The following is a 23749-nucleotide window of genomic DNA, read 5'->3' on the forward strand; positions in this document are numbered from 1 at the left end:
TTACAACCCCACTCAGCCTCCATCCCAGCCCGAAGTTGCACACCCCTTACCTTCTGTCCCAGACCAACAATACAACCATGTACCCCTACCCCATCCCAAACCGACGTTACACCCCCACACCCTCCGTCACCGACCGATGTTACACACCCCTCACCCTCCGTCACGGACCGACGTTACACCCCCACACTGACCAATGTTACACCCCCACACCCTCCGTCACAGATGGATGTTACACACCCCTCACCCTCCATCCCAGACCAGCCACCCTCCACCCTTGGTCCCAGACCAGCGTTGCACCCTACCTCACCCTCTGACTCAAGCCAGTGTTACACACCCTCACCCTCCGTCCCAGACTGATGTTATACACTCTAAGTTGCAGACCAACGTTACACCACCTAACTCCCATCCCAGACCGACATTACACCCCTTACCCTCTCCCCAGACTGACTTTTCATCTCCCTTCGTACTCCATCCCAGACCAGATTACAACCACTCACCCTCTGTTCCAGACTGAAGTTACCCACCCTACACCCCTATTCATCTCTGTTTCGGTCTTTCATGCTCCCTCTTGCCGTGTTTGAACTCAGTGCCTGCCCCTGTCGGCTCCCCATCAGCGTTCTCCTGTCTTCTCCCCCACACCTCCACAGGAGCAAGCCTCGTTCCCCACCCCGCAAGCAGCCCAGAGCAGGAAGCCGCTCCTCCTCACGTGGCTCTTCGTCGTCTCGGAGCTCCTCTCTGTCAGTGAGCAGGTAAGCAAGTCTCTACTCCTTCCCATATCTCCTCAGCATCCTCATGTCCCTCTCCTCCCTCCCACACCCACTCTTCTGCTCTCCCTCCCCCTGTTTCTCCTCCATCTGCCCTGCTCCATGTTCTCACTCTGAGGAGACAGGCTGAAGGGTTATGGAGGATTTCACTCAAGACCTGCCAAGTGTTTCTCCACTGAGTGGGTATGCTCCTACGGGCTTTCAACAATCCACTAAGCTGGTTGGGGGCGGGGGGGGGGTTGCTGGAGCAAAATGCAGGAAAAGTTCCAGTGAAATGTTCAGTGTCATGCATTCTTTTGACCTGTTTCCTGACTGCTCGCTCGTTCTCCCCGCTTAGCAGACTGCCCAAACTCCTCAGGATCATACTGTCTCCCAGTTTCCCTAACTGCTTCACCCCCAGGGCACACCTTGTATGTGACCTTCTCTGCAGAGTTGGAGTATCCTTCATTCCTTCCCTGGGATGGGGTGCAATGTTCCACCTGGGCTTGGGGGAGTGGGGGTGGGTGGGATGGGAAGTGAGACTAGGCATGCTGAAAGGATATTCCCCCTAACAGTGTTCTGACTTGTGTTCCTTTTTATTGAACCCCCCCCCCCCCTTCCAGGTCCCGAAGCCCCCGAAAGGAAGCCAGAGCTGCTGGGGGCAGCTCCTCACCCTGGGCAGCCCCCGGACCAGGTGGGGACTCACGGGGAGCCGAAACAGCAAGGAGGGGAGAGCGGGAGGCCACAATGAGAGGGAGAAGGAACGGGAGCCGCAGCCCCAGTAACCGGACAGCCAGGGGCAAGCAGGTGGGTACCATGGAACTGGGGTGTAGGGAGAGTCGGTGAGGGAAAGTGGATGGTGGGAAGGCAGAGTCGGTGCTGTGGGAAGGGGTTAGGGAACTTAGTCAGGGGACAGTTGGTGATGGTGCGAGTGTCCATGGGCTGTGGCATGGGGTTCTGTGGGGGGGTAGAGGAAGGTTTCCAGGGAGTTTCACGGGAAGTTTCTGTGAGGGGATTCAGTACGAGGATAGAGTCGGTGATGGGTGAGAGTGTCTGTGAGGGGTAGGAGAGGATTCAGTTGATCACAGATGTGACGGCGTAGGGCTGAGAGGAGGTGATTTGGGGGTTCAGTGACGTACCCTTCAAACTCCCTACCCCATTCTGTCTTCCAGAAGCCAGCAGACCTCTCGCCTGCCAGGAGATCACAGCCCCCATCCCCCTCTCCCTCTCCCTCCCCGGCTAGGAGAGGGGATGTTTCCTCCTCCCGTTGGGCTGACTCCCGGGGCTCCCCCTCCCCCGTGAGGGGCCGGAGGAGCTGCCCCCCACGCGGGGCACACTCCTCCCCTACGGCTGACGGGGTGGCGACCAGCCGGGAGAGGTCATCGCCGAGCGCTGCCGGGTCGCTTGCCAGGGTTCCTGCCCAGAGGAGCCAGTCACCACGACGGCACAGCCCCAGCCCGGCCCCCAGGAGCAACGGGTCGTCGCGGCGGCGGGAGAGGTCATCGCCGAGGAGGAGCATCTCACCGCCCCTGCGCAGGAGATCGTCATCAAGGCTAACTAGCAGGTCGCCACGGCGACTGAGGTCATCACCAAGGAAGTCTCGGGTGTCACCAAGGAGGGAGAGATCATCACCACGACGCAAAAACTTGTCACCGAGGCGCAGACGGTCATCATCCAGGCCAACTAAAGCGTCTCCAAGACGTGAGAGATCATCGCCGAGACGTGAAAATTCATCGCCAAGGCGGTCTAAAGCATCACCAAGGCGCAAGAGGTCATCACCAAGGCCCGAGAGGTCACCACCAAGGCAGTCTAAGGAATCACCAAGGCGACTAAAGTCATCGCCAAGGCACAATAAGTCATCACCAAGACGTGAGAAGTCATCTCCAAGACAATCTAAAGCATCACCAAGGCACGAGAGGTCATCGTCAAGGCAGTCCAAGGCATCACCAAGGCGAGTAAGGTCATCGCCAAGGCGCGAGAGGTTGTCGCCAAGACAATCTAAGGCATCACCAAAACGAGTGAAGTCATCACCGAGGCGTGAGAGGTCGTTGCCAAGACAGAGCAAGTCGCCAAGGCGTGAGAGGTCATCACCACGGCAATCTAAAGCCTCACTGAGACATAGTGAGTCCCCGAGGAGCAGGAGCCCCTCTCTGAGGCGAGAGAGCAAGTCCCCAAGACGCAAGAGCCCATCTCCCAGACGCCAGGGCCCCTGCCCCAGACACAGTCTATCTCCCAGACGCAAGAAGTCTCCCAGGCAGAGCATAGATGCCAGACGCAAGAGGCCACCTAGGCGCAAGAGCTCATCTCCCAGACGCAAGAACCTATCTCCCAGACGCAGCAGATCCCCCAGATGCAGCAGCCCATCACCTAGACGTCAGTGCCTGTCTTCCAGACGGAGCAAGTCCCCAACACATCGGAGCCCATCTCCCAGATTCCAGGGCCACTCTCCCAGGCAGAGCAGATCTCCACGATGCTGGGTCCCCTCTCCCCGGCGCCGGAGTCTTTCACCCAGACCGAACAGATCCCCAAGACACTGGGTCCCTTCTTCCAGACGCCAGAGCCCTTCTCCCAGGCGCCAAAGCCCTTCTCCCAGGCGCCGTAGCCCTTCTCCCAGGCGCCGTAGCCCTTCTCCCAGACGCCGTAGCCCTTCTCCCAGACGCCGTAGCCCTTCTCTCAGGCGCAGGAGCCCTTCTCCCAGATGCCAGAGCCCTTCTCCCAGACGCCATAGCCCTTCTCCCAGACGCCAGAGCCCTTCTCCCAGACGCCAGAGCCCCTCTCCCAGACGCCAGACTCCTTCTCCCAGACGCCAGACTCCTTCTCCCAGACGCCAGACCCCTTCTCCCAGACACCAGAGCCCCTCTCCCAGGCGCCGGACCCCTTCTCCCAGGTGCCAGAGCCCCTCTCCCAGGCGCCAGAGCCCCTCTCCCAGGCGCCGAACCCCTTCTCCCAGGCGCCGAACCCCTTCTCCCAGGCGCCACAGCCCCTCTCCCAGGCGCCAGAGCCCCTCTCCCAGAAGCCACAGCCCCTCTCCCGGGCGCCAGAGCCCCTCTCCTGGGCGCCAGACCCCTTCTCCCGGGCGTCAAGACCCCTCTCCCGGGCGTCAGGGCCCCTCTCCCAGGCGTCAAAGCCCCTCCCCCAAGCACCAGACCCCCTCCCCCAGGCAAAGCAGGTCCCCGAGACGATGGGTCCCATCTCCCAGACGACAGACCACTTCTCCCAGACAACCCAGAGAGCTGGGGGGCTGGAGCCAGCCGGCAGACATTCCCTGGTCTCTGACAGTTTGTCCAGACTCCCGGAGGGAGAGTCCAGCTGTCAGAAGCCCCCCTCCTGTATTGCCGGGGACAGTTGGAGGAAGGGACCCATCCCCGTCCGCTCCCCATGGCCCTCCACCTGCTGTCTCCCCAACAGGGCGGGGAAGAGGGCAGGAAGGCACCCCAAGCAGAGAGAGCCCCTCCCAGGGTCTGCCTTCCTCACCTCCAAACTCCAGACCTCAGGTGACTGCCTCCAAAAGGAAGCGCCGAGGATCTTCCTCCTCGTCCTCGACCACCTCCTCTACTTCCTCCTCATCCTCCTCCTCTTCTTCCTCCTCTTCCTCCTCCTCCAGCTCCCCTGCCTCGGGGAGCAGCCGCTCACCTTCAGCTGCCAGGAGGGACCGAGATCACAACAGACACAGGAAGCGGTAAGTTGGGTGGACGGGGGAGTTCATGGGGCAGGGGAAAAGAGGGCGTGTCATTCAGCCCAATTCATTCCTCAATTAGGTGCGAGCTTGCCAGCATTTATCATCTATCCCTAATTATCAAGAGTTAGGGTATCCTGGAAGATTTCTTAAATCTATATGTGAGCCGTATAATGAGAGGAGGGTCCATCCATGAACCTGGCCTGGTGACTGACCTTTCAGTGAGTGAACTGTTAGGGAACACTGACCATAACTGTTTGCCTTTTAAGATAGATGTAGATGGGGATAGGTATGGTCCTTGTGGAAGAGTTTTAAATTGGAGTAGAGCGAATTACAAGGGCATTAGGCAGGTACTTAAAAGTTGTGATAGCCGGGGGTGATAAAGGGGACAAGCTCCCACTACCAGTTAAATGCTCCCAATGGTGTGCACCTCAAATAACCTCTGACAACCCAAGTCCAGCTCCTGGTCTTCACATGTAGCTTAGCCACTAAGCCCAGCAGAACCGTTTCTACTGACAGGAGAAGGAGCAAAGGCGGGTTACTGGCACCTTAAAACTAGTCACCTCGGGCAGATGGGGCTTGTCAGCCATGGTTGGTTGCTCACTTAGGAGAAGGAAAACTCTGATCTCAAACCTCCGCTGCCTTGCAGCTATACCCACTCACGGGGAAGGCTTTGGGAGTAAACCCCAAGGGAAAATTCCAGAGCTGGAGTCCCTAAGGCAGTCCAACATTGAGTTTGATGCTGACTGGCAACTCCTGTGATGCTGCTGGTACCAAACTGTATCGGCCTCTGCCGTTTCTTTGGGTTCGTCAGATGTGTGGAGAGGGGGAGCCTGCCACACGGGCAGCAGCTTGCTCTCCATATCGTACTGCCCAGTCTTGCGTATCTAGACAGCTAGGATGCGATATCCATGGTCAACTTTGACTGACAGAGGTCTCAGACCAAAGGCAGGAACTAAGAAGCGTGAATTGGGAACACCTTTTCTCTGGCAAGTCCACATCAGATATGTGGAGGGTGTTTAAAGATCAATTGCACAGAGTGCAGAAAAGGTATGTTCCTGTTAGAAGGAAAGACAGGGATGGAAAAATAAGAGAACCTTGGATGTCCAGAGAGGTGATGAATTTCGTCAGGAGAAAAAGGAATAGTGTCTAAAGCTTCGGAAGGTAGGATCAGACGAGCCACGTGAGTATAAAGAAGCCAGAAAAGAACTAAAGAAAGGAATTAGAAAAACCAGGAGGGGCCATGAAAAGTCCTTGGCAAGTAGAATTAAGGTGAATCCCAAGGCATTCTATACATACATCAAGAGCAAGAGGCTAACTAGGGAGATGGTGGGACCACTCAAGGATAAAGGGAGAAACAGTTGCTTGGATGCAGAGAATGTGAGTGAGGTACTTAAAGAGTACTTTGCCTCAGTATTTAACAAGGAAAAGTTATGGAGGAGGTTTACAAGATTATAAGAAGCGTAGATAGGGTGGATAAAAGAGTATCTGTTTCCCAGGGTTGAAATGTCAGAGGGCATGCATTGAAGGTGAGAGGGGGTAGGTTCAGGGGGGGTGTGAGGGGTGTTTTTTTACTCAGAGAGTTGTGGTTTCCTGAAATGCACTGCCTGGTATGGTGGTAGAGGCAAAATACATTAGGCTTTTAAGAGATGTTTGGATAGGCACATGGATGCAAAGAAGATGGAGGGATATGGACATTGTGTAGGTAGGAGGAATTAGTGTCTGCATGTTTTAGATTTATCTTTGAGCTGGTTCAGCACAACATTGTGGGCCAAATGGCCTGTTCCTATGCTGTACTTTTCTGTGTCATCGCCCATCTCTAATCACCCTAGAGAAGGTGGGGAACTTCCCAGCATTTATTACCCATCCCTAATTGCCCCTTCAAGAAGGCAGGAGGTCTTGCCGGCATTTATCATCCACTCCCAACCTCCCCTTGAGAAAATGGGAAACTTGCCAGCATTTTTCACACATCCCTTGTCGCCCTTCGAGAAGGTGGAAATGAGCCCCCTCCTCAAATCTATCCCTTCTGGTGTTGGGCTCCCATGGCACCATTGAGGGGGGAATTACCTGCATGAGGCCATTCAGCATTTCACAACCAGTGCCAGCTCCCAGTACTGCAATCTCATCACTCCCAGTTCCCCACTGCACTTCTCTTCTGGGCTGACAGTGATATTTAGGGCAAGCAATCAGGCCCTTGTCCCTGTGCCTGTGCCAACCTCAACATCGATGTATCTGAACCCGTCTCCCTACACAATGTCCCCATCCTGCATTCTCTGCACATCCACGTGCCTATCTAACCCTCTTAAACACCTCTATCGTAGCTCATTCTGCCACCACCATCACTGGCAACACTTTTCAGCACCCAGTCTATGTAAAAACAAACACTACTGGCCCCGCACATCTCCTTTACCTTCTCTTATCATTAATGTGAGGAAAAGATCTATGCCTCTCATAAACTTAAAAACTTCTATCAGATTCTCTCTGAGCCTTGGCCACTCCTGAGAAAACAGACTGCTGCCAACCTCTCCTTGTAGCTCATAAACACTAATCCAGGCAGCAACCTGGTGAACCTCTCATGTACCCTCTTCAAAGCCCCCACAGCATCCTGTAATGGGACCACCAGACTATGTACAGAGTGACTTAAGGTTTTATACAGCTGCAGCTTGACTTCCAGACCCATGGTCAACGTACTGACTGATGAAAGCAAGCATTTTTCACACCTTCTTCACCACTCTTACCTACTTGTGCAGGAAGCTGTGGACTTGCACCCCAAGATCCTTCTGTACATCAATGCTGTTAAGAGTCCTTCTGTAGATTGTATACTTTCTCCTTGCATTCAACCTCCCATTTCCACCAATTAAACGTCATCTGCCATTCCTGTACCCTGATTTACAACTGTTCCATGTTCTGCTGTATCCTCTTGACGGCCTTCCTCACAATCCACAACTCCACCAATCTTGGTGTTGCCAACTTCCTAATCAGTCTACCAGCATTTTCATCCAAATCATTTCCATATGGGACGTCCCGTTAGAAGTGGGTGGGATTGCACTTGGAGTACTGTCTACAGTTCTGGATTCCCAACTATGGAAACATGGGATTAAGTTGGAACGATTCACAGCAATGTTAGCATGCAGATCATTTCACTCTATCAGTACATTGAGGTAGTACAGGGGAAAAGCAATGATAAAATGCAGAATAATGTGTCACATTTACACAGAAAATGCAATGCAGGCAGACAAGATGCATGGGCTATGACGAGGTAAATAGTAAGGTCAGGAGTCTGTCTTATTGCACTAGGGAAATAGAAGTTGTCCTTCAACCTGATAGAATGTTCTTTCGGGCTTCTGTATGTTCTGCCTTTCCAAGAGGGGAAAACAGAAAATATCTAGGGTGGATGGGGTCTTTGATTATGTTGGCTGCATTTGGTGAGACAGTGTAGACAGATCTACCACTCCAGAGAAAACAACCCAACTTTGTCCGACCTCACCTCTGATCCAGGAAGCATCTTCTGTACCCTCTCCAAAGCCCCCACATTTTTCCTGTAATGGGCGGCCAGGTGAAGCCTGCTCAGAGTGTCATAGTAGGCTTACCGAATGTTGGGCTCAGTGCCTTGACGGATGAAGGCAAGCGTGCCAGATGCACGCTGAGCAAAGTTTTATAAACCTGCAACATTCTAACTCTTGAACTCAGTTCCTCAACTAATAAAGGCAAGGCCTTCTTTACTACCCTATTGACCTGTGCAGCCACTTTCAGGGGCTTGCGGTCTTGAACCCCAAGATCCCACTATACACACTGTTAAGGGTCCTGCCATTAATGGTGTACTGTCCCTTTAAACTTCACCCCCCAAAGTGCAGAACTGCATACTTGCCCAGATTAAAATGTCTGCCATTTCTCCTCCCATATCTACTGTACGTGTGATCTATATCCCGCTGTGTCCTTAGGCAATCTTCCGCACTACCCACAACACCACCAATCTTTGTATTGTCTGCAAACTTACTAACCCCCCCCCCCATCCACATCTTCATCTGGGTCGTTTATATATAACACTGTTATAACTACTCTGTGTTCATCTTGTTAACCACTTCAGGGCCCTTTCCAGAGCCTCAAAGGTCTAATATAGATAAAGCTCCAAAACAGAAAGGTGTCATTTTGGTGGGGTTATTACCATCGATTTCCTAATAACTAGTGAGAGAAGAGAGGAACAGTTATGCAGACAGATTATGGGAAAGTATACAAGTTACAGAGTTGTCCTTGTGGGTGATCTTAACTTCCTCAATATTGAACCAGGCCTTCTTAGTGCAAGAGACTTGGGCAGTGTGGAATTTCATGGATTCAAGCGAGTTTCTTGCAACAGTAATGTATGTTGTCCAACCCAGAGGAGGGAACAAACCTGGCCTGGCTTAGTGGGGAAATGAGCCCGGAAGATTTACTGCCTTTTCAATAGGGGGAGCATTCTGGGAATAGCAGTCACAACTCAAGTCAATTCATGGACTATGTTTTCAGGAGGGAAGGTAGCTATGATGGGCTTCCCTGCAGTCTAACAGCAGGTTTCTATCTCCCTCACCCTTCCCCACCCCACCCATAGGTGTCTGGCCTTCAATATGGGAGGGGCATTTGGGAATTGCAGTCATAACCCAAGATAACTCATGAGCTGGGTGCAGCGGTCAACTCCACTATAGGCTGGCAGTAGGTCTCTGTCTACACCCTCCGTTCCCACCCACAGACGACTGGTCTGTCAGTGGGGGGATATTTTGGGAATGGTGATCACAGTTCAAGTTAACTCGAGTTCCGGCAGGGGTGGGGGGGGGGGGGAGGCACTTGGCAGTTGACTTCCCCGTGATCTTCACAATGTGTTTCTCTCCCTCCCCCCCCCCCCCCACCACCACATCCACAGGGGACCCAGCTCGCCGCAGGACAGAGGGAGGCAAAGATCAAGCAGCGGGACCAGGAGAGGGGGAGCGGCTGGCACGGCCCAGGGTCGGGCTGGATCCCGGCACTCCCGCAGCAGGAACCCCAGGCAACACCGCACTGGCAGCACATCCTCCTCCAGCTCCTCCTCCCTCTCGCGGACGCGGCGGAGGCGCAGGGAGCGGCCCAGGAGAACGCCCTCCCCTCCTCGAGGACGGTGAGTGGTAGGGAGAGAGGGAAGGAGTGGATGGGTCTGCCCCTAGGACATGCTCACATCCATACTGATTTAAATGGAAACATATTCTCTCCCCACCACAGGCGGTCACGCAGCCCGAGGAAGCCCATCGACTCACTGAGGGACTCCCGGTCGCTCAGTTACTCACCAGTGGAGCGGAGGCGAGCCCAGGCATCCAGGGAATCCCATCGGCAGCGGTATGGTTCCCTGGTGGGAGCTGGGATTGGGTGGGATATTGGACAGCATAATATGTTCGGATTGGGTGGAATAGCAGAGGTGCACGTCGGGTGTGGATGTTGGAAAGTGCAGGGTGGAATATTGGGTGTGGGATATCAGAGGGTGTAGGATATCTGGGGTGTGGGATATTGGGTGCAGGGAATTCCTTATTTGAGGGTCTAAGTGTGTGGAGATGGGATATCGGAGGGTGTGGGTGGGATATTGGAGGATGTAGGATATCTGGGGTGTGGGATATTTGGAGTGGAGATGGGAATCAGACTGGATAGGGTAGTGGAGGACATGGGATTTTGGAGGTGTATTGTATGCTGTATTATATTGGACGGTGTTAGGAGTGGGTTATCGAATGATGCGGGGAAGGGATGATCAGACTAAATGGGGTATCGAAGCTGGAGGCAGAATGCAGAAGGTAAGGGTGGGGATTGAGGGCAGGATGGGAGCCGAGGGTCAAGGTTGTGAGGGTAGGGCGTTTGAGAGTTGGGGGGGGGGTTCTGAGGGCTGAGGATGGGACAGTTAAGTTCATAGGTAGCTGTGGGTGCCCCTCTAGATTGCACCTTTCCCTCTCCCCCCACAGGGAGCGGGAGCGTCGCCACAGGCGGTCGGGCAGCCAGTCACCAGCCAGGAAGAGGCATCACGATTTCCCGAGTCCTCGGGATCGGCGGAGGTACCGGAGGTAAGTAATGGTCTGGGTCCCAGCAAGTCCCCACCCTCCCCTCTCCACTCACTCCCAGTGGTATCCTGCCCCTTCCCATTGTCTCCCACCATCTACATCCCCAGTGGGATCCCACTGTCCACACTCGCCATACAGCCAACCATCTATTACTGAAGGGTCAGAGATTCCCCAGCCGTTCTCACTGACCTCCAGAGTGTGCCATAGAGGGGCGGACTGCCCTGGTTACTCCCCCTACGCAAATTCAAAATCAGCCATGGACGCCTTTTTCTGAATGTATTTCACAAATAATGAATTAATAATGTTATGAATGCAGCACCTAGACACTCAGCACCCCTCCTGATTAAGGGCTACACATTTTCCACTTGTGTAGCCACCTGGACCCCATGTTTCCTCTGTACCTTGATGCTTATAAGGGGCCTTCCATTGTTTGTGTACTTTCTCCTTTCATTTGAGCTCCGTGCCCGGTACCAAGGGAACCTAATACCGTGGTCCTTTGCCCAGCCCCAGCACATCCCACAGCGTGCTCTCGTTAGCCTGGAATATGCATCAGTCAGCAGCGTTCCTTAATGGCCACCTTGCTGTGTGCAGAGACCCACAAGAGAGGTGTCTCTCTGAGTTGATTTCTTGCAAGCAGCTTCTGAAGCTTGCCTCGGTGTGTTTGAGTGTGCATCTGTGTACAAGATTGTATTCACCACACAAAGACACGGCAAGAGAATATCACAGAGAGAAAGCATCACAGTGAACGAGAGTGTGTGTGAGTGGCCACCCATAGAACAGAGATTCTTCCATTAACAAAGCTGCCGGGGATGCATGGAGACGGGACCCGCTTCCCCACACGCCCTCCAATCATATCACCCTTCTGATTCCTCTCCCTGTCATCTCTCCCAGGTCTCCTTAGACCAGGAAATGGCTCCAGTCGCTCCTCTGTGTTTTCAGCAATGGAGATCGTCGCCCCGAGGTGCTGGCGGACTGCTGAAAGACTATTTGCCCTTCCAGACTGTGAAAAGTAAATCCTGTATCGTTAACTTCTTTCCCCCGTTGTTTATTTTTTATAAGATATCCTTTTCCTGTCTTCTTAAATGCCGGCCTCTATGCAGGGAGACCCTGAGAAATTCAAGAGGTTCTGTGGACAATGACAGGCCTGGCCAGGTGGTGTGGAGGGAATAGTCAAGACTCAACCATCCCCCTCCCCAAACATGGTGGGTACTGGAGGGCAGGATTTCAACAGACACCACTGGCCTCACAGGGAGCTTCAATAACCAAGCTCCAGTCTTGCTTAGATTTTGTATGATCCACAGTTTGTTGTTTACCCCTTCCTGTTACACTGAAACACCCCCTTCACCACACAAAGACAAATAAAAGTTAAAGGTTGAACAATGCTTTCATAAACAAGTGTCTGTTGGTGGTGTCAAGTCATTGAATTATTGTCTGTGTGTTTCATTCCTCTCCTCCTCTCTCCTCCTCTCTCCTCCCCTCTCTTAATATCTGTACAGTGACCATTGTCTCTCAGGGAAGATCTGTACACTTACCAAGTGTCTCTCGGGGGGGATCTGTACAGTGACCGGTGTCTCTCAGGGGAGATCTGTACACTGACCTAGTGTTTCTCGGGGAGAATCTGTACAATGATCGGTGCCTCTCGGGGAAGATCTGTACACTTACCAAGTGTCTCTCGGGGGAAATCTGTACAGTGACCGGTCTCTCTCGGGGGAATCTGTACAATGATCGTCTGTGGGGCAGATCTGTACAGTGACCGGTGTCTCCCGGCGGAGATCTGTACACTAACCTAGTGTCCCTTGGGGGAGATCTGTACAGTGACCAGTGTCTCTCGGCGGAGATCTGTACACTAACCTAGTGTCCCTTGGGGGAGATCTGTACAGTGACCAGTGTCTCTCGGCTGAGATCTGTACACTTGACCTAGTGTCTCTCGGGGGAGATCTGTACACTTGACCTAGTGTCTCTCGGGGGAGATCTGTGCACTGACCTGTGTCTCTCGGAGCAGCGCACACTAAATGCTGGAGGAGCACAGCAGGTCAGGTTACATCTATGGAGAGGAATGCACAGATAATGTTGGTTCTGGACTGGAACGGAAGAGGGGAAAAAGTCACAAGCAAGATGAAGCAATCACTGCCTGTCAGTGTTACCAAGTAGCTTCAGGAATCTATAATCAGCCAGCGGATATCAAGATGTACCAGAGCCTTGCCCCTCACGAACTGTTAAAATGGAAATATTTTAAAATTAATTCCTTGTTCTTCTCTGATTTAGCAGCAAGACGTACCCACAAACAAACTCTGTACATGCGCTAAAGGTTACAGGGACTACTTTATTAGAGTTATTTTAAAGAGTAAATACAGAAGGATGCAAAATAATTCTCATCCAATTAATGGGCCAATGTATTTAATGAACAGAGGGAACTTCAGGTTTCCGAGAGCCTTTCCCGCCATCTTCTCTCTGTCTCAGCACCAGTCACGGCCCACTCTAAGGGATGATGCCTGTTTGCACCAATATGATGCGCTTTTATATCCTTCAAAAGCTACTCTTAGCCCGTGCTTTTCCGTCCCCTTAGTGGTACCAGAAGTCCTGGTTATCCAACCACTGACGCCAAACAGACGATCTCTGAAGGGTATTTACAATGGCTGGGGTCGCCCGTCTTGTAAAGACACTGCCCAGAAGAAGGCAATGGCAAACCACTTCTGTAGAAAAGTTTGCCAAAAACAATCACGGCCATGGAAAGACCAGAATCACCCACGTCATACAACAGTGCACATAACCACGACGAGTGGTACCAGCCAGTATGAACTTCCCTCTCCCCACCTTCGACCTCGGCAGGTAGCTTAGAAACGGAGACAATAGGTCTGGCAGGAGGGAAACATTCTGCACTGCAAAAATCGTAAGCTCAGATATTGTATATATAGCAAGAGTGTTCAGACTTTTGCACGGTACCGTATTTGTCAGCATGGAGCGGAGACCGAGTATGTAAATCTGGCGGGAGCAATGGTGAGGGTGGAGCGCCGCGGAGGGGTGTGGGACAGGTGGCAGAGAAGGAGTGCCAGGGGCAGGGAGTGTAGTGGGTGCAGACACACCCAGCCCTGAGACACCAGGTAAGGTCATTTGATTCCAAACAATTGGTTTATTGATCATTACAGAATGTCTCTGGTACTTCCCCTTTTCCCAACCGTGATTCCCCTCTCCCTGCCGAAGACTTTTGTAATTTACTATGTATAGCTTTATTGCATAAGACTGCTGTACAGTACTGTGGTAATTTTATGTACTATACTATACAGCGGCCACAAAAATAAAAATCATGACGTGAGTGCTGATAAATCTGATTCTGTTATGGGTCTCTATTGTGGACTGAGAGTGGGAAAGGGGCCGGGAGAGTTTGTTTGGAATCAAATGACCTTGCCTGGTGTCTCAGGGCTGGGTGTGTCTGCACCCGCGCCAACCCCCAACCCTGGCACTCCTCTGCCGCCCGTCTCACACCCCTCCGATGACGCTCCACCCTCGCCATTTCCAAATCCTTTGCTCCAGTCGGATTTATAAACTCGCTCTCCGCTCCACGTTGACAAATACTGTACCGTGCTGACCCCAAATCAACTTGGTGAAACACCTCCGAAGCCTCTCTCCTCAAGCAAGGGGACCAGAACTGCACACAGTGCTCCTGGTGTGACCTCACCAGGACCCTGCGCAGTTGTAGCCTAACCCCCGCTGCTCTTAAATTCAATCCCACTAGCAAGGAAGGCCAGCACTGCATTTGCCACACGTACAAAAGGTTGGAGGAATTCAGGCAGCATCCATGGAGGGGAATGAACAGATCCTCCCATACTTGCTGAGTTCCTCAAACATTTTGTGTGCTGCCCACCATGGCTCTGGGCATTACTCACTGGAATCTAAGAGAATGAGGGGGGATCTCATTGAAAATGTTGAAAGGCCTAGATAAGGTGGATTCGGAGAGGGTGTTTCCTATGATGGGGAAGTCTAGGACCAGAGAGCACAGCTTTAGGATAGAGGGGCATCCATTTAGAACGGAGAAGGGGAGGAATTCCCCTAGGATAGTGAATCTGTGGAATTTGATGGCATAGGTGGCTGTGAAGCCAAGTCATTGAATATTTTTAAGGCTGATTAATCAGGCCATGAAAGGTTTCGGGAAGAAGACAGGAGAATGGGTTTGAGAGGGAAGCAGATCTGTCATGATGAAACGGCGGAGCAGACTCAAAAGGCAGAAAAGCCTAATTCTGCTCCTATGTCTTACACTCTTATGGCTCCCAGCATCTGCAGAATCTCTCTTGCTAACGATTCCCTTTGCCGCTCACAGTCCCAGCGCAGTGCTTCGACCACTCCTTTCCCCCTCCAGTAGCACCGCTGGGTTCCTCCAGCTCCCGGCGGCTGAGGTCTCTGGTCCCTCCAGCCTTACGCCTGGGGCCTGGGGGACAGGCGAACGGGGAGGTGAGGAAGTGACGGCCAGAGCAAGTGGAACCGTGACCCAGTCTCGCCGGTTGTAAATGAGGCCACATCAGGAGAACCGAGCGCAGTAAATGGTTAAATTGCAATCTGTTGCTGCGTTTCCCCTTTGTCTTCAGTATTTTTTTATTTGTACAGTTTGGCTTGCTTTGCACATTGGCTGTTTGTTTATGTATAACTTTTCGTAAAATTTAAGTTTAAGCTTAATTGTCATTCAATCATACCAAAGTCTTAGACACACACTCACATCTAAATAGGGTACCCAAGACTTTTACACAGCTGTATTTGTTAACGTGGAGCGGAGAGTGAGCTTGTAAATGTGGTGGGAGTAAACGATGTTGGGAATGGCGAGGGTGGAGTGCCGTGGGAGGGGTGTGGGACTGGTGGCAGAGAAGGAGTGCCAGTGCAGGAGGTGGCGTGGGTGCAGACACGCCCAGCCCTCGGACACCGGGCAGGGTCAATTGATTCCAAACAATCGGTTTATTGATCATTACAGAATGTCTCTCTGGTGCTTCCTGCTCCCTCCCCTCTCCCTTCCCCTTTTCCCAACCATAATTCCCCTCTCCCTGCCCCCTTCCCACTCTCAGTCTAGATAGAAACCCATATCAGAATCAGGTTTATCATCACTCACATATATCATGAAATCTGTTATTTCTGTGGCAGTGGTGCAATGCAATACATAGAATTATTACAGTACTGTGCAAAGTCCCTAGCTATATATATATAATACTTTTGTGCAATACTGTATATAGCTAAATGAAGCCAGATGCAAAACACAGTACAGTACACATAGTCACACACAGCACACACAGTTACGATTCAGCACAGACAGACAAAATAGTCCCTGATTGTTATGGGCTGAAGGCTGGTGGTGCGTGGGATGTTGTCCCGGAGCCACAGTTCTACAAAAACCAGTGTCTATTGTACTTCTCTTTCTTCCCCTTGCAAATACCTAAACTAATTCCACTTGTCGGATTTCCGAGCCAACCTCCCAGCTCGCTTCAGCTTGCGTCCCGTCCTTTTCCCTCAGGGCAATCCCTTCTGTTGCATACAGATCATACAGATTAGATCATTACACAGTGAGACCAATCTTACAGAGTGAACAGTACGGCACTGAGGAGTGTGGTAGAACAAAGGGATCTGGGAATACAGGTCCATAATTCATTGAAAGTGGCGTCACAGGTAGGTAGGGTTGTAAAGAAAGCTTCTGGCCCATTGGCCTTCATAAATCGATGGACTGAGTACAGGAGATGGGATGTTAGGTTGAAGTTGTTGAAGATGTTGGTGAGGCGTAATTTGGAGTATTCTGTGCAGTTTTGGTCACCTACCTACAGGAAAGTTGCAAATAAGATTGAAATACTGCAGAGAAAATGTACAAGGATGTTGCTGGGTCTAGAGGACCTGAGTTACAAGGAAAGATTGAATATGTTAGGATTTTATTCCTTGGAACGTAGAAGATTGAGAAGAGGTTTGATAGGGGTATACAAAATTATGAGGGGTATAGATAATGGGGTAAATGTATTCGTGCAAGCACTGAGGTTGGGTGGGACACAGCTAGAGGTCATAAGTTAAGGGTGAAAGGTGAAAAGTTTGAGAGGAAATATCTTTACTCAGAGGGTGGTGCGAGTGTGTGGTGAGCTGTCAGTGCAAGGGGTGCATGCAAGCTCAATTTCAAAGTTTAAGAGAAGTTTGGACAGGTACATGGATGCTAGGGGCATGGGGGGTTATGGTCCCAGTGCAGGTCGATGACAGTAGGCAGTTTAAATGGTTTGGCATGGACTAGATGGGCCGAAGGGCCTGTTTCTGCTGTTTTTTTCTATGTCTCTATGACAGCATATTGAGATAGTGCAAAGTAAATCAATAACAGAATGCAGAATTAAGTTCCAAGTAAATTTATTATCAAAGTACATACACGGTATGTCAGCATATACAACCCTCAGATTCATTTTCTTGCGGGCATACTCAATACATCCATAGAATAATCACCATAACAGAATCAATGAAAGATCGCCCAACTTGGGCGTTCAACCAGTGTGCAAAAAGACAGCAAACTGTGCAAGTACTAAAAGAAAATAATAGATAAATAAGCAATAAATATTAAGAACACGAGATGAAGAGCCCTTGAAAGTGTGTCCATAGGTTGTGGGAACAGTTCAGTGATGGGGCAAGTGAAGTTATCCCCTCTGATTCAAGAGCCTGATGGTTGAGGGGTAATAACTGTTCCTGAACCTGGTGGTGTGGGTCCTGAGGCTCATGTACCTTCTTCCTGATGACAGCAGTGAGAAGAGAGCTTGTTCTAGGTGGTGGGGGTCCCCGATGATGGATGCTACTTTCTTCAATAACACTCTGTGTAGATGTGCTCAATAGTGAAAAGGGCTTTACCCGTAATGGACCGGGCCATATCCACTACATTTTTAGGGGCATTGGTGATTCCATACCAGACTGAGATGCAGCTAGTCAATATACTCTCCATTACACATCTATACCTCCAAGAAAACCACAACCTTGTCGTAGGGTTTGGAGGCTTGCATACCTCATTGATCCGGAGAGCTACGTTGGCTGGAGTCAGGACTTTATTGCTTTGGCTCTTGGTAGGGTCACTCATGCCAAACAGGTCAAAGGGTAGAGGCCAGACTAAGAGTGGTCCACCGGTCCTCCAGGTTCTGGGGGTTCAGCTCGGGGTTAACAACCCTGACTGATAAAACAAAATTGTTACGGAAACAGCAATGAAGTGTGATGGTAATCCTGAGTCTCCACCGGGACTTACATGACTGACAGTAGTGAAAACTGAGAAGTTACTGACACGACGAAGGAAGCCCTGATCACCACCAGAGATGGAGGACCTTCATTGCTGCCCCAAACGCCAGCGGCGTAACAGACAGTAAAGACACATCTATAGAAGTTAGTCAAAGTTTTAGATGTCATTCCGAACCTTCGCATACCCCTAGGGAAGGAAAAGCCCTGCCGTGCTCTCTTTGTAATTACACTTACCTGCTGGCCCAGGACAGTCCTCTGAATTGATTGCACTGAGGAATTTAAAATTGCTGTTGTTTAAAAGCAGTGTCACGGCTACAGAGGAAGTACAGTACAGGCACTTTTAGTCAAACTTTGTCCTTTCTTGTATAAGATTTCATAATGTAGGTGAATTTCCGATTTCTACCCCGCTGTTATCAGACTATTGAATGGTTCCCTAGTACAATCAGATGGACTCCTGACCTCTCAATCAATCTCGCCGTGACCCTTACACCTTACACCTTATTGTCTGCCTGAACTCTTCAACAACGACATCAGCTGCCTGGAATTGAGAGACCTGGCTTCGGAGATCAGCTGAGGTCACGTCTTTAAGGCTTGCCAAGTTCTGGTTTGAAAACTGCAAGTGCGGCCCTGTCGTTCGAGATGGACAAACTGCGGGGACTTTGGTTTATTATTGTCACAGGTACCGAAGTGCAATGCAAAGCTTGTCTTTCTGTACTACCACATTTCAGTTATCAGTGCACCGAGGTTGTACAAGGGAAAAGCAATAGCAAAATGCAGAGTAGTGTTATTGTTACAGAGAAAGTGCAGCACAGGCAAACAGCAAGGTGCAGGGGCCACAACGATATAGATTGTGAGGTTAAGAGTTCGTCTGATCATTACTAGGGAACCATTCAATAGTCTGATAACAGTGAAGTAGGAGGACAATGTTTAGAAGAAAAAAAAACATAGAACATGCAACATTATACAAGAAAGAACAAAATTGGAACAACAGTCCATTGTAGTACAAAGAATTAGCAGTGTTGCTGTACTGAGGATCTCTGGTGACGGACTTTGACTCCTTGACGCAGCACCTCCTGTAGACACCGTGATGGTGGGGAGGGATGTGTCTGTGATGTATTGTAAAGGGAGCTGGGGACTGAGAGCAGGTTCCCTTGCCTTGAACTGCCGGCCCCAGTGGAGAAGGGAGCCGAGTGTGAGTAACAGCCTGGCACTCAGCGTCAGTAAGACCAAAGAGCTGATTGTGGACCAGAAAGGGTAAGACGAGGGAACACAAACCAATCCCCATAGAGGGATCAGGAGTGGGCGATTTCAAGTTCCTGGGTGTCACGATCTCAGAGGATCTAATCTGGTCCCAACACATTGGTGCAGCTATAAAGAAGGCAAGACAGCGGCTATATTTCATTAGGAGTTTGAGGAGATTTGGTTTGTCACCAAAGACACTTGAAAACTTCTACAGATGTACTGTGGAGAGCATTCTGACTGGCAGCCTCACTGTCTGGTATGGGGGGGGGGTGGTTACAGACTGTTGTAAAATTAGTCAGCTCCATGTTGGGTATTAGCCTCCGTAGTATCCAAAACATCTTCAAGGAGCGATGCCTCAGAAAGGTGGCATCCATTGTTAAGGAAACCCATCACCCAGGACATGCCCTCTTCTCATTGTTACCATCAGGTAGGAGGTACAGAAGCCTGAAGGCACAAACTCAGTGATTCAGGAACAGCTTTTTCCCCGATGCCATCCGATTCCTAAATGGACATTAAACCTATGAACACTACCTCACTTTTATTATTTCTGTTTTGCACTATATTTAATTTAACAATTTAATATTTTTAATGTGATTTAATTATTTTTTTTTTCCCTCTATTATCAGGTATTGCATTGTACCGCTGCCGCTAAGTTAACAAATTTCACGGGACTTGCCGGTGATATTAAACCCGATTCACAAAAAAATGCTGGGGACGTTCAGCAGGTTGAGCAGCTGCTGGAAAACGCTGCCCTCTAGTGGTCATATAGAGTTACTACATCGTGTGGCTCCAAGCGTGTGGAAGAGTGAATGAGAAAGAGAGAGACTGTCATTGCCGTGTGAAAGGTATTTCTATGTGTATGATTTTATCACCGAACACTAACAAACCTTTACAGATGCACTGTTGGAAGTGTCGTAACTGGTTGCATCATGGCAATTCAAATACTCATGAACGCAAGAAGCCGCAGAGAGTAGTGGACCAGGTCATTACATCGTGGGCACATCCCCTCCTCTCCATCGGTAGCATCTACAGAAAAGGCAGCGTCCATCATGAAAGATCCGCACTATCCGGACCATGCCATCTTCTCGCAGCTACCACCGGGCAGGAGATACAGAGGCCTGAAGTCCCAAACCACCAGGTTCAAGAACAGCAACTTCCCTTCAACCACTTAGTTCTTGGACCAACCGGCACATCCCTCATCTCTGCAACACTGGTGGCCACGTTGCCACTTCCTGCTAACCTGAACCGGTACGTCTTTGTAATGTGGGAGGAAACCGACGCGGCCGTGGGGAGAACGCACGAACTCCTTACGGACGGCGGCCGGAGTTGAAATGCCATGTGTAACTCTAACCGCTGTGCTGCCGCGAGTTTTTCATTGCCCGTGTGAGCGTACACTATACCCGTGCGTGTAACAATTAACTCGACGTGGTGATTTGGTGACCAAGTATGTGGTTGGAGAGTGTTTTTGAGATTGTGCGTGACACTCCTTCGGCGTGACTGTATGAGATTGTGTGAGTGTATGTTTCAATGTGATAGCTTTTGGTATTTTGTCTGTATGAGATTTTGAGCGTTCGTGTTTGGACAGGGATGACCTGATCATCGATTTATCTAATTTCCGGTAATTTCTCTCCCCTCCCCTTCTCTCTTTTCCCATTCCCCGTTCCGGTTTCCCTCTCATTCCTTTTCTCCTCGCTTGCCCTTCACCTCCCGCTGGATCCTCTCCCTCCTTCCCTTTCCCCCATGATCCGCTCTCCGCTCCAATTCCTTCTTGTACGTATCACCTAACAGAGTCTCACATCAACCACCCCCCCACACCTCACCTCACCCCCTCACCCTTCATCTGGTCTCGCCTATCACCTGCCAGCTTGTACACACCAACCTCTCCCCTCACTTTCTTCTCCCTCCCCCCCACCTTCCTTTCCCGTCCCGATGAAGGATCCCGGCCCGAAACATCGACGGTTCATTTACTCCCCTTCCTTGGCGCTGCCTGACCTGCTGAGTTCCTCCTGCATTTTGTGTTCTTGTTTGGAGAGATTGTGTACGCGTGTGACGGCGTGTGCAAGTCTCTGAGCTTTAAAACGTGTGTGCAAGCGTGTCAAGGTCTGAGGCTGTGCAAAACAGAGTCTGCGGTTGTAAACGTGTTTGTAAGTGTGAGTAAGACTTAATTGTCTGAATATCTGTGTGTGTCTGTGCATCTGTGTGTTATGTGTGTGCGTATCTGTGACTAGTTGTGTCTCTGTATCACGTGTGTGTGTCTGTGAGTACTTGTGTGTGTGTTGTGTGTCCGCATCTGTGTCGATGTGTTTGGGTGAATGCACGAGACTGTGTGTATCTGCATGGTGGTGTGAGTGTGTGTGTGTCTGTGTGTGAGAGGGAGGGAGAGTGTGTGTGAGAGAGATGGAGTGTGACAACAGCCCAAGCTCCAGAACACGGCGAGACAGCCAGGTTTCGCGTTACTGACCTTTATTTAAATCGTGACCACCGCGGGTGACAAGCGGAGAGCGAGGGCAATCGCAGGCGGGGAGACGGTGGGCGAGCGTCCCCGCTGTGGTCGGGTCGGGCAGACGCGTGGATCTGAAGTTCACAGTACACTCATCCATAAAGTAGGAAACACTACAACGGCAGAGGCACTGAGTAATGCTCGCTACTTTATGGGAGAGTGCACTGTTGGTTCCTCGCCGGTCTTCTGTCCGTTCGCTCCAGTCCGCTCCTTCCTCCCCTTCCCGTCTGCACCCCCCACCGTCCTGTCCATTCCCCACCCCACTGTCCCAACCCGTACGTTCCCCACTCTTCCGGTTGCCTGCTGGTCTCCGGTCTCCGGCCCACCATCACGTCGGTTCCCAGGAGTTGCTCGCCACCATCCTCAAATCTCAACAACCCTCTCCCTCCCGTTCACACCCGAGCCTCCGGTACACTCCATGCCATCCGTTCCCCACCCTCCCATCTCCACCCCACCGTCACTGTCGCTGGTCTCCGCCCGACCCTCCGTCGCTCGACGGATCGCACAGACCCGTTTATTCGCAGCTCTCACGCTCTCTCTCTCTCACTCATAATCCCTCTCTCGCACACTCTTTCTTTCACTCTCTCTCTCACACACACTCACTCTCTTTCAAACACATACTCTCTCACACACACACTAACACATACACACACTCACACTCTCACACATGCACTTTGTCTCACACACACACAGACTCTCACACACACACTCCCTGTCACACAATCTCTCTTTGTCTCACACATTCTCTCTCTCTTCTCATATGGACTTTCACACACAGATGGGGTGAGAAGGTGGAGAGATTCATGGAGAGGGGGAGGGAGAGGGAAGGGGAGAGGAGAGAGAGACTGGAGAGAGAATTGGGGCAGAGAGAGAGGAATAGAAAGACAAGAGGCCCAAGGCACGGATCCTTGTTCCCCATCCAGACAATACTCACCTCTGCCCCCTCACCTCAGAAGCCTCCACCCTTCGCAATGGCTCCCCTCAGTATAAAGGAAACTTATGGAAGCAACTGCCGTGTCTACACCAAGGAATGTCCAAGTCTGTGCCTCTCCTCGGGGGACTGAAAAGAATGGAGAATGGTTGTCAGGTAGCCATCTTGGAAGCAGGCCTGTTCTACACCTGTAGGCCTTGCTGGCGTCCCCGGAAACACTGGGGCCTTCCGAGCTCTGATCCCATCTCTGTGTGGACCTGGGGCATCAGTGAAGAGATCCTGGCGGACAGGAGAGACGGAGGGGTGAGGGCTAGATAATCCAGAGTCACAAAACATCTCTTGGAAGAAGGGGGGAGGGGTGGCAGCCATTTTGTTAGTGAAATGGGATTAATTCACCTCACTTGGAGAGGGAGGGAGGGAGAGAGAAAGTGAAAGGGGTAGGGAGAGGGAGAGTGGGGAGGGAAGGAGAGAGGGGTTGGGGAGGGGAGTGAAAGAGGAAAAGACAGTGGGGGGCAGAAAGGGGGAGAAATGTGGGGAAGAGGGGGAAGGAGATAGAGGGAGAAAGAGAGAGAGGGAGATGGGGGAGTGAGTTAGGGGAGGGGAGAGAGAGGGAGAGACACACAGGGGGAGTGAGTTAGGGAGCAGGATAGGGGAGGGGAGAGAGAGGGAGAGAAGGAAGGGAAGTTGGGGGGAGCCAGGAAAGGAGAGAGTATTGGGGAGGAGGAGTAGAGAGGGAAGGATACATACAGTCAGGGTGGGGGAAAGGGAGATCGAGGAAGAGGGGGGGAGAGAGACAGAAGGTTAAACAAAGCCTAAGTAAACAAAACCATGGCAGAAGGCAGAGAGGAGGGCAACAGCGGGAGGAGGCATGCGTCAGCCCGGGGAATTTACCACTTTGTGCCCTCCTTTGCAGTCTAGGCCTCAGACTAGGACTAGGCCTCATCTTCCCTCTGTCATCCCAACCTCCCACTGATCAGGAAAATTACACCAACCTCCTAACCACTCCCTTCAGCAAGGGAGGGGAGTCCTGAAATGGGATTCGTTGTAAGGATTGAAGTCGGGGTGGGGCGGGGGAAAGGGTGAGATGATCGTGGAGGGTGGAACAAGGCCAGGTCTCTGGATTTAGGCCCCAGAGGCCTGGATGTTGCCGGGAGCCTGGGGCTGGGTCTTCAAGGTTTGGGAGGGATGGAGGCTATCCCAGAACTGGATGGAGGCCATGGTCCCAGGAGTAGGTTTTCGGAGGGGGTGGTAGGCCAGTTCTGCGGGTCCAGAGACCAAGGCGACGCGGCTGCACTCAGACAAGGCCCCAGGCCTGGCCCGGCTGGGTTTCCCCGAGGCAAGAGGTGGCAGAGAAGGGCTGGGCAGCTTTTAAAGGAAGTTCCCCACCCCCCC

At 51.4% G+C, this 23749-nt stretch overlaps 1 protein-coding gene across 4 annotated transcripts in view; it reads left to right on the plus strand.

Annotated features, from left to right (window-relative positions):
• The window catches only part of srrm2 (serine/arginine repetitive matrix 2), a 33968-nt gene extending 22518 nt beyond the window's left edge, over positions 1 to 11450 (plus strand). For all 4 annotated transcript variants that reach the window (XM_072271879.1, XM_072271878.1, XM_072271880.1 and 1 more), the window contains 7 exons: positions 648 to 749; positions 1367 to 1550; positions 1916 to 4422; positions 9314 to 9544; positions 9646 to 9759; positions 10371 to 10469; positions 11358 to 11450. In XM_072271879.1, coding sequence (XP_072127980.1) covers positions 648 to 749; positions 1367 to 1550; positions 1916 to 4422; positions 9314 to 9544; positions 9646 to 9759; positions 10371 to 10469; positions 11358 to 11367 — 3247 coding nt within the window. In that variant the 3' untranslated portion in view covers positions 11368 to 11450. The remainder of the gene's footprint in view (positions 1 to 647; positions 750 to 1366; positions 1551 to 1915; positions 4423 to 9313; positions 9545 to 9645; positions 9760 to 10370; positions 10470 to 11357) is intronic.
• The last annotated feature ends 12299 nt before the right edge of the window (positions 11451 to 23749 follow it).

Source organism: Mobula birostris, chromosome 11 (assembly GCF_030028105.1).
Source record: "Mobula birostris isolate sMobBir1 chromosome 11, sMobBir1.hap1, whole genome shotgun sequence".
In the NCBI taxonomy this organism is placed as follows: domain Eukaryota; kingdom Metazoa; phylum Chordata; class Chondrichthyes; order Myliobatiformes; family Myliobatidae; genus Mobula; species Mobula birostris.